The sequence below is a fragment of the Malaclemys terrapin genome, chromosome 18 (genome assembly GCF_027887155.1).
Source record: "Malaclemys terrapin pileata isolate rMalTer1 chromosome 18, rMalTer1.hap1, whole genome shotgun sequence".
In the NCBI taxonomy this organism is placed as follows: domain Eukaryota; kingdom Metazoa; phylum Chordata; order Testudines; family Emydidae; genus Malaclemys; species Malaclemys terrapin.
This window is the reverse complement of record NC_071522.1, coordinates 6,650,172-6,660,453: the sequence shown is the minus strand read 5'-3', so window position 1 is coordinate 6,660,453 and position 10,282 is coordinate 6,650,172. Positions and strand designations below refer to the sequence as shown.

At 44.1% G+C, this 10,282-nt stretch overlaps 1 protein-coding gene across 1 annotated transcript in view; it reads left to right on the top strand.

Moving 5' to 3' along the window:
* Nucleotides 1–4,658: 4,658 nt before the first annotated feature.
* PPM1D (protein phosphatase, Mg2+/Mn2+ dependent 1D) overlaps nucleotides 4,659–10,282 on the top strand; it is a 38,671-nt gene continuing 33,047 nt past the window's right edge. Inside the window, exon 1 of the mRNA XM_054008059.1 lies at nucleotides 4,659–5,324. Within this exon, the coding sequence (XP_053864034.1) occupies nucleotides 4,862–5,324 (463 nt within the window). The 5' untranslated portion in view covers nucleotides 4,659–4,861. The remainder of the gene's footprint in view (nucleotides 5,325–10,282) is intronic.

The window sequence follows — 10,282 nt, the reverse complement described above, 5'->3', positions numbered from 1 at the left end:
GCGTCAAAAAGATAAATACTTTTAAGGCATTTTGAGATTCTTTGGTGAAAGGTGCTCTGTAAGTGCTTTGTCTGTTTTACAGGGGAAAAAAGAATCCAGGATATTACAGATGGAAAAGTCCTCACCTAGTCCATCTCCGGACAAAACAATGTTGTTCCTTACATTCATTTTCTAAAGGTAAGATACTTGCATGAAGCCAGTTGACATATTGACATAGATGAGAGTATACCCATGTGTAATTGAAGTATTTCATTAAAATACCAGTGAAAAGTGAGATTTCTCGAAAGGTTTAGACAATATTCTCCCATATTTGTGTTTTCTCTGAAGCTTCTTAGTCAAGATGAGGGCTTTAAGCTTTGGTATGATTGAGATGTTTGTTCACACTTCAGCAGTTGTGATAAAATAGATATTTTAAATTATTGGATTAGCTTGCAAGGACAAATGTAAAAATACTCTACTTGCATTTGTAACATAATTTGCTTATTTTGAAGTGGGAAGGAAGTTCATTTACGTGCCTAAAATATGGACGAGCTCTATCTTCTTGATGTGGACATTACAGGAACCTTTAGAACAGTATTATGGGGAATTTGTTGGAAGTTTAAAATTGTAAGCTTCTAACAGGAAATAATTAAGCTGTAGACCAGCAGTCTGGTGCATTGGCTCCTGTAAAACTACACAAAGAAAAGGAGAGTGTTTGTGTGAACATTCCTCTTGTCAGAAAAAGTTTTCTTCTTTATGCTGACATTCTTTGCTTGCTCCAATTCAGACAAGTAAATTTAATGTTTTGTAGGTTTCATCTATATTGGTCTTGAGAAGAGAATCTAAACTGCTGTCTTTCTGTATTCTGGCCAGCTGGAGATTTTGTATCTCTTTCTGAATAATTTTTAAGTAGTGAGATGAAAACAGTTAAATCATTTTACTCTCAAATTTCTTGTGAAATTTTCTCTATCTGTATATAAGCAATTAGATACAAGGAAGCTGTATGTGACCCTGTATCTTGTGTTTATTTAAAATAGTGAATTACTGCAGGTGATTGGTGCAGTGTCCAATTGCCAGCATCGGGATGGAAGCATCTTATCCAAAGAACAGGTAGTACAAACTTCCCCATACTAATTGGTCAGTGTACTTCATCCCTACCTTGACAGGAAAGGGTCTCAAGGTGGAGATCAGTTTCCATGCCTTTCCAATCCTTAGCTTCTCTGAGGAAGATTAACAATAGGGAGGGATACTATTTGTGGAGGTTAGGGTGACCAGATAGCAAATGTGAAAAATCGGGATGGGGGTGGGAGGTAATAGGAGCCCATATTTAAAAAAGCCCCAAATATCGGGACTGTCCCTATAAAATCGGGACATCTGGTCACCCTAGTGGAGGTAATTGTGATTAAAGGTATGCCTATATTGCAGTTTAAGGTGTAATTGTGGAGCCAGTAGGCATATCTGTTCTAGGATTAATCAATCTAGTTTGGATAACAATGGCACTGAAGATGCTGTGGCACAGGCTTCAGTGTGAGTTAGCTGCCCCACTTCAAGTCTGCCAGGGACCCTGGGTATGTACTCAAATTGCTACTTATGATGGGGTCTGTGTTGCTGCATCTTCACGGCTATTGTTATCCATGTTAGCTAGATTAAAGCTAGCGTAGGTGTGCCTACCATGCTACAATTACTCCTTAATTTGCAGTGTAGATGTACCCATAGATACTTGCCCACAAACAATTCTACTGAGACTTCCAACTCACTTCACTTAGGCCACCTAGCAACAATTAGTTGGTAAATAACCTCTGGCCACTATCAACCTGGCTGGGTTTAACATTTGCACTTCACGTTGTCAAAGCACCAATTGCTAATTAGCTAACTTGAACACCAGTTTTCTAAAGGTGAAAGGCTCCATCTCCCATTGCAAAACCCCTAAGGCATCTAGTCACTCATTATTTTTAAATTAGTAACAATGCAAACTCAAAATGTTTATATCCTCTCTCTCTATCACTAGAGATGTAATAATTTGAATTAGAGTTGAATATATTGCATACCACTTACCATATATAATGTGGAGGGCTTGGAAAATATTTAACCAAAGAAAAGAGGGCTGAATTTATTTACCAAGGTCAATTACTCCTTGAATTGGGGAAGGGACTGGCAACACATACAAGCATTCACACCTTTGGAACATTAAATTACACATTCCCAAGTCCCCTTTTTCAGTGGGTTCACTCTCTGGGTTCATTTGGGTTGGGTTGGGTTTGGCTGGGACTAGAAGAGCGCCTGGCTCTCTGTTGGCTCTGCATCTTCTATGTCCTCCCTCCTCTTCATCTGTACAGTTCTGGAGTGCCATCATCCAGAAATCACAGAAGATCCACCGCCACTCACAGATTGGTGGTGGGGTTCCTGCTCAGTATGTCATTTAGCTTTGTGTAGTAGCAGTAGCTCTGGGGAGCGGCACCTGACCTTTTTGTTGCCCTCCTTTTGGTAGGACTGTTGCAGTTCCTTCTCCTTTGCCCAGCATTGGAACTCCTCCCTGCTGTACCCCAGCTTCTGCATCTCCTTGGCACTGTTCAAATAAACATCTTACTCTTGTGGGAATTTTTGCAGCTGTGCTTGCACTGCTCCTTTCCCCCATTAACTGAGGAAATCCAGGATTTCTTTCCTGGAACAGGCAGAAGCAAAAGATTTAGCTGCAGTTTTAGCTTTAGCTTTACATGGAGCCGTACCTGTGTGTTTGCAACAATGGGCTAGCAGGAAGAAAGGCATTTCCAAAACACGCTGGGGATTTAAAAGTGTATGTATATAGCTTCTGGTTGCTGTGACCCTTGGTAGAGGAGTTCAAAAATTTGACAGAGGTGGTTACTGCTGTGGGGACAGTGGCATTGTGGGATTGTTGCTGGAGGGCTGTTTGTTGGAGTTGAACTTATGCTGCTGGGGTATACATTTACTGGCAGAAGTATAGGGTTTTATCAGAACTGAAGGTGAATGCATGCTGACAGAAGGCAAGTTTTACCAGAAAACTTTATAGTGTAAACCAGGCTTGAGCTGCTAAAACAAGTATTACAGGTTACCTTACCACAAAATGTCAAAGCACACCTTAGGCCTTGTCCAAACACCGACATTGCACTGGTTTAATTTAAATCTATTTTTAACCCAATATACTTTAACTGGTGCAAACCCCTTTGTAGAAACTAGCCCTGCCTACATTAGGACTATGTACAATGTGGCCATGTAGCTGCATAGCTACGGCGCCATAACTATGCCAGCATAACCCTGTAGTGTAGATGCAACCTACAGTGATGGAAGGGGTTTTTCCATTGTTGTAGGAACACCACCTCCCCAAGCGCTGGAGCTAGCTTGATGGAAGCATTCTTCCTTCAACCAAACTGTGTCTACACCGGAAGTTAGGTCAGTATAGCTACGGTACTCAGGAGTGTGGATTTTCCACAGTCCCTGAGCACTGTAGCTACGCCGACGTAAGTTTTAAGCATAGACTGGGGCTAGGAAAAAAGGGTGTACTTTTAACATGTTAGCTAACATCTCCCTACAGGGGAGCCTAGGATTTACCTCGACCAGCTAACAAGTTAAAACTACAATTACCTTGTCTACACTGGGATTTTAACATATATTAACTAATGTACTAAAAATACACCTTTTTTTCCCTTAGTGAAGACAAGGCCACTCTTATTTCGGTTTGAGTGGCTTATTTGAGTTTAGCTTAAACCTGTTTCAATTGGCTTAAAACCAAAATAAAACATGTTTAAACTGGAATAAAACCTTGTCTACATGAGAAGTTGCACCAGTTTAATTAGTCTGGATCTGTAGAAAGTGACAAAGAATCCTGTGGCACCTTATAGGGTAACAGACGTATTGGAGCATAGGCTTTTGTGGGTGAATACCCACTTCCGACGAAGTGGAATACCTGCATCCAACGAAGTGGGTATTCACCCACGAAAGCTTATGCTCCAATACATCTGTTAGTCTATAAGGTGCCACAGAACACTCTGTTGCTTTTTACAGATCTTGTTCGGTTATATAACCAAGGATCCAGCCCTAGCAGTTCTGTCTGTCGTTCAGGATCCTATTCCATGGGCCCTGTAGGAGCTGCTGCTGTGATAGCAAGGCTGAGTCAGTCTTCAAGGTGAGGCGAGGTAAAGCCATCAGGGACTAGAGTGAAAGGTTTTTAAAGGGGTAAGTTTCAGGACTTTGACTTGGTAGCTGGCACCCTATTGAATAAAGCTGTACTCCCTCCTTGTAAAGTGCCTGTACATTTATGATACTATAGCAATCTTCAGTTAAATTAAAAGTTAACTCTTAATAGAGAACTAGGGTGATCAGATGTCCCAATTTTATAGGGACAATCCCAATATTTGAGGTTTTGTCTTGTACAGGGGCCTATTCCCACCCCCATTTTTTACACTGGTTAACTGGTCAGTGGTCCCCCTACAGAGAAGCCTCTGAAGTGGACCTAGGACCAGCAGAAGCTTTTAACGCCCTGCTCGCGGCTGCGGGAGCCACTGCTGGTTACCGCGCTGAGCGCTGCAGAGGGTTGTTGCAAGGCCCGACTCGCGGACGGGCGCAGGGGGCGCTGTTTCGAACGGTGGCGCCGGAGGTACAGTGAGCCCTGGCGTGCGGCAGGGGGCGCTGCGCCTCGGAACTCTCAGGTCCTGCGGGTTCCATCGGGGATTGTTACATGAGCGCCGCGTTCCGTGTCTCGGACATGCCCAAACAGCGCCTCGAACATAAACAATAGTCACCGGCCGCGGCTGGAGCTGCTGGCGGGGGAGCGCGCCAGAGCCGCTCGGCTGGAGACCCCACGCTGGTTCTTTGGGGGCCTGCTACCGTCGGAGAAGCGGCTCCAGCCTCTACCCCGGTCCCCCCCATGGAGGGTCTGTACTCGCTGGGGGTGAGCGTGTTCTCCGACCAGGGCGGCAGGAAATACATGGAGGATGTGACCCAGATCGTGGTGGAGCCGGAGCTGCCGGCCGAAGGGGAGGAGGGCCCCGCTTACAAGGGCGGATCGGGGCCTGGAAGCCAGCGGGCGGCCGAGTCCAGGGCCAGGCACGACCCCCTGCCCGCAAGCTGCCGGGGGAGAGGCGCTAGCCCGAAGGCGGCGGAAGAGGAAGAGCCGTCCCCCGGCTCCAGCCGGTGCCTTCGCCGCTCCGTGGCCTTCTTCGCCGTGTGTGACGGGCACGGGGGCCGGGAGGCGGCCCAGTTCGCTCGGGAGAACCTCTGGGGTTTCATCAAGAAGCAGAAGGGATTCTGCTCCGCCGAGCCGGCCGAGGTGTGCGCGGCCCTGCGCAAAGGCTTCATTGCCTGCCACCGGGCCATGTGGAAAAAGCTGCGTAAGTTACAGGCGCTGCCAGATCGGTTCAACTTCTCCCTCGCTTCTGCTCCTAATCTTCGTCGCCCATCCGAACTGTTATCAGGGCGGCAGCCTCCCCCCTTCCTGCTTCTCCCCCTGCCCCTCCCATTTGGGAATTGGTTGAGCAGTGATCGCCTCTCCTCTCCCCACCCCCCCTTTAAGGAGCAGGATAATCGCCTTTTTACTTCTCTGCCTGCTACTTTCCCCCTGTTCCCTCCAATTTGCACCCTCGACCCGGGGTAAAAGGGCAGCACCTGTCTCTTTCTCCCCTCCCCCTTTGGAAACAGGTCAGTATCATCCTGCACTGGGAACAAGACACCACCAAGTTTCTCCATGCACTATTATCGAGAATGGGGGAAACACCCCGGTTTCAGATATCTCTTTCTTTCTTCACTTCTTTCTCTTTTTTGTTTTTTTAAACATACGGTGAGTTATATGGTTGCAAAGTTTCCCTCCATTGCTGCTGGAAACAGGACTCCAACTTCATCACTATAATCGTTTCAGTCTACATGTGGAGAGACTGCAAATGTGTCTCCGGGGGAAAAATGGTTTTCTGGTTCGATCAAGTCGTTTGGTAAAGATTATTTGGGGAAGGGAAAGGACCCCATGCTGTGAGGAGACATTGTGATGGATAGAAAGGCACTAGATAAAGACTTTGGATAAAAGAGGAGAGGGTGATTGTGAAGCTGTGTGTTGCCTTGCTAACAATGCAAGTTGGAACCCCTGCTAAATCTGTTCTGTAGATCTTGGTATTTTATGGAGTTATGCATGTGATCACCTCCAGGCTTTCCTTACCTGGAATGCCCTGAGAGGAAGGGGGAACTTCTTTTAGTACCAAATGACAGGTTTCAGAGTAGCAGCCGTGTTAGTCTGTATCCGCAAAAAGAACAGGAGTACTTGTGGCACCTTAGAGACTAACAAATTTGTTAGTCTCTAAGGTGCCACAAGTACTCCTGTTCTTTTTAGTACCAAATGGGTCCCTTCAAAAGGACCTGGCAGACATTTTTCCTTAATTGCCCCGTCTCCAGTTCTGCCCATTGATTGCTGATGGAAGGATTCAAAGCATGGCTGCTGCAACTGGGATTATTATTTGTTACTTGTTTTACTATTTGAGTATCTGGGAATATTCTCAGTACGTTCCAAAACAAAGAGCACAGTCCCTGCCCTAACAATACAGCATGATATAAGTGAGTGTCCTAATTATGCAAGAGAAGAGGGAAAGATTTAGGTGATGATATTATATCATGCATGTGATGTTTCCTCACACATCTAGTAGGTGAGACTGCAGAAGTAAATTTCACAAGGATTTTAAATGTGGTGAGGGTTGTGGCTTATTGATTAGTCTGGGGACCCTTTATGCATATGGGACAGCATGGAAGAAAAGCATGAAGACAAAGGGAGTATGAAGGCTGGCAGGGAGAGGGAATACACAATGAGACCAGGTCAAAGTTGTAGGCAGGAGCACTATGAATATTGGGCCTTGAAGTCGAGGATAAAGTAGGATTCCATGCACAACACAGCAGGAAGCCAATGAAGTGATTCAAAGGGAATGACATGGTTGAAGTAACAGTTGAGACTTTTTGCAAAAACATTTTGGACAGAGCAGGGTTTTCAGGGGTAAGATAAGTATTGGAAAGATCCTGAAAGAACAGGTTGCCATAGTTGGAGTGGGGTGTGTGGGGAAAAGTGGCTGTTGGGGCAGAAAGGAAGGAGTGGATTTTAGAGCTATTGTAGAGGAAGAAACAGCAGAACTTGATCAAAGCCTGGATATTAGGGAAAAGAGAGGAGTGGCAGCTGACCCCCAGATTATGGGCTTGCATGACAGGAAGTAGGGTGGTCATATGGACCCAAACAATGGGGAGAGAGCATGGAGGGAAAAGATAATGAGCTTGTTTTCTAGTTGTCTCCCTGCTGAGTGTGGTAACCAAAGGTGGTTTTCATAGCACGTGCAACCCCCCCCCACATAAAAACAAAACTATTGACGTGATGTAGGAAATGCTATGAGCAACAACTGGTGAGTACCAAACAGAGCTTCTGATATATGACTGTTCTAAACAGTTTTCGAGGACACCTTAAGGCAGGGCACTGTCTTTTGCTGGTAGTTTTGTAACTTCTCTGTAAGTTTTGCAGTAAGCCTTCCTCCCTGATTTCTGGAGCACAAACTTGCTAGCTTTTGCTGCAGGTGCACGAAAACTTGAAGTTTTTATTAACTCCAATGTAGACAAAGCTAGGTTGATGGAAGACTTCTACCAGCAATCTAGCCTCTTGGAGAGGTGGATTAACTACAGTGGTGGGAAAAACCTTTCCCGGCAATGTAGGAAGCAACTACACTGTAGCAGTGTGGCTGCCGCTGTAGTGTTTGTAGCGTATGCATACCCTGAGTGACTGTCCATGGTTACCGCCAATAAGCCATTGACTCCGATATTTCCAAGCTGACGACCAATGTCCTGCAAGAGGGATCTGTCTTTGTTTTGTGGGCAGAGTAAAGCTGAGATAGAGGAGCATTAAATTGGATTATAAAACTGCTTCGGTGTGTAGCAAAAGCTTTGTTGATCGATGAGGAAAGAGGGTGAGAAAACCAGCATGGGGAGACCAGAAACAAAAGTTTGTTTTTTTTAATACTCTACCATGTAATTGTACAACTGTAGTAACCTTATTAGTTTTTCTCAAAAAGAAGAACAGGAGTACTTGTGGCACCTTAGAGACTAACAAATTTATTAGAGCATAAGCTTTTGTGGACTACAGCCCACTTCTTCGGATGCATATGCATATGTTATGCATCCGAAGAAGTGGGCTGTAGTCCACGAAAGCTTATGCTCTAATAAATTTGTTAGTCTCTAAGGTGCCACAAGTACTCCTGTTCTTTTTTTTGCGGATACAGACTAACACGGCTGCTACTCTGAAATTAGTTTTTCTAACACTCTTTTGCCCATTTAAAAAACAAACAAAAACTGCTCCACAATTTATGTAGGGTTTTAGTGATATTTTTGTGTGGAAGGAAGAAGGGCTTGGTGTGTGTGCCTGTGTGTGTGTGTGTGTGTAGAATTAAAACAATACTTACCATCTTGTTGTTTTATTAAATCTCTTGCTACACAGTGACTACAACTAGCTTACGTGTAGTTTAATGGCAGGCTTAGAACACTTGCATTCCCTGGAATGAGCTGTTCCATTCCTGACAGAGTTGACTGATCTGATTCCACGCTTTCCAAGGTAGGTGGGTTGAGTTCCATGCAGTCTGCTGTCTGAGCCTTTTGGAGGAGACCTTAAACAATGAGATCCTGTTTTAGTCTGAATGGAAAACAAAACAAAATAACCACAAGGTCCTTTTTTCAAGAGAAGGGCTTTGTTCTCTTGTTCTTGTTCAAAATTTCTCTTTTCCCCACTGTTGTGCACACTGGGCTGGCTGCACTCCTTTGTAATACAAACTCCAAGGTGGTGTCTGTTTTGTCAGTTAGGGTGGGGTATTTGTATTTGTGACACCGGTTTAGTACCAACTACTAGTAATGCGTAAATTTCTAGCTTGTCAAGCCCTGAAGGATTTTCACAGGTGGAAAGAGTAGGCACCTGTCTTAACATGTCTCCAAACAAGTTTTCAACTTGCCCATTTAAAATTCTTCACCGTAATGGTTCAAAATAGTGTTCCTAAATTGCTCTGGACCATTATTGTAGAGTACTGTATGTAGCCTTGTATATAAAAAGGCTGGTGAAGATTTGTTAACACTGTTAACCAGTTTACACACTTCTAATTTGGGGCCTGTCTGTGCCAAAAGTATTAGTGCATGTTAGCACATTTGTCTTCTGCTGTTAAGGACATCCCAAAATCTAACTCCTTTTAAAACAAATTGATACTGTGCGGGAAGAGGTATCTGAGTCTATAACTATTAGCAAAAAGAAGAACAGGAGTACTTGTGGCACCTTAGAGACTAACAAATTTATTAGAGCATAAGCTTTCGTGGACTGAAGTGGGCTGTAGTCCACGAAAGCTTATGCTCTAATAAATTTGTTAGTCTCTAAGGTGCCACAAGTACTCCTGTTCTTCTTTTTGCGGATACAGACTAACACGGCTGTTACTCTGAAACCTATAACTATTAGGCAGGTGATGGTGTTAGTGCACAGTTGCAGCTATGTTGTAGTCGGATGCTGACACCGAGAATATAATTGTATGATTTAAATGTAAATGTTGGAGTATAGATCCAATGAAGCGAGAAAACTATTGTTGAATTACATTACTTGGACATAACAGCAGTTTCTCATTGTTCCTCTGTTGCCGAACATGTAGGAGAGATTGTTGTTTACAGGCCGTGCGGGTATAATTCTGAGTGGTGAATGCAATTGTGTGGTGGTGTTGTCTCATCTCAATATTCCTCTTTTGATCACTCTCAACTTAGTGCACAATAAAGTGGGCAATAATTCGTCAACTTAATGATGTACAACTTTGCCTTTATAGTTGGGTCATCTTGATCTTGCCTTGCAATAGTCCTCTAACTGTCAGAAAAATCCCTGTTTATAAAGAATCCTACTGACAGTCCCTCAATCTTAAAGGAACATTACTAAGACCCCTGGTATGCATTGTGTGTGTTTTTTAAAACAGATTATGTAAACTTCTTAAGATAGCGTAATTGAGCGAAGGCTCTTTCTCAATGGCCAGGTAGGGAAGAGGAGGGAAGACGCAAGGAACATTTGGGAGCCATGGCAGTATTTTGAATGAGGGATAGCAGCAGTTGAAACCAGGGGCTTGGGAAGCTGTTGGAGCATTTTGGACAGGGAGAAAACCTAATACTGTCCAGAACAAACAATGCATTGTGGCTTTTAACAAAGTGGCATGTGCTCTCAGTGCATCTGATTTAGGAAAAATAGCTTTTGTCCACCATATTGGATGATCTGGAATATTGGAGTCTGGTATAAACACAGTGCACTGGACTCGTTTTGTCAAAAGGA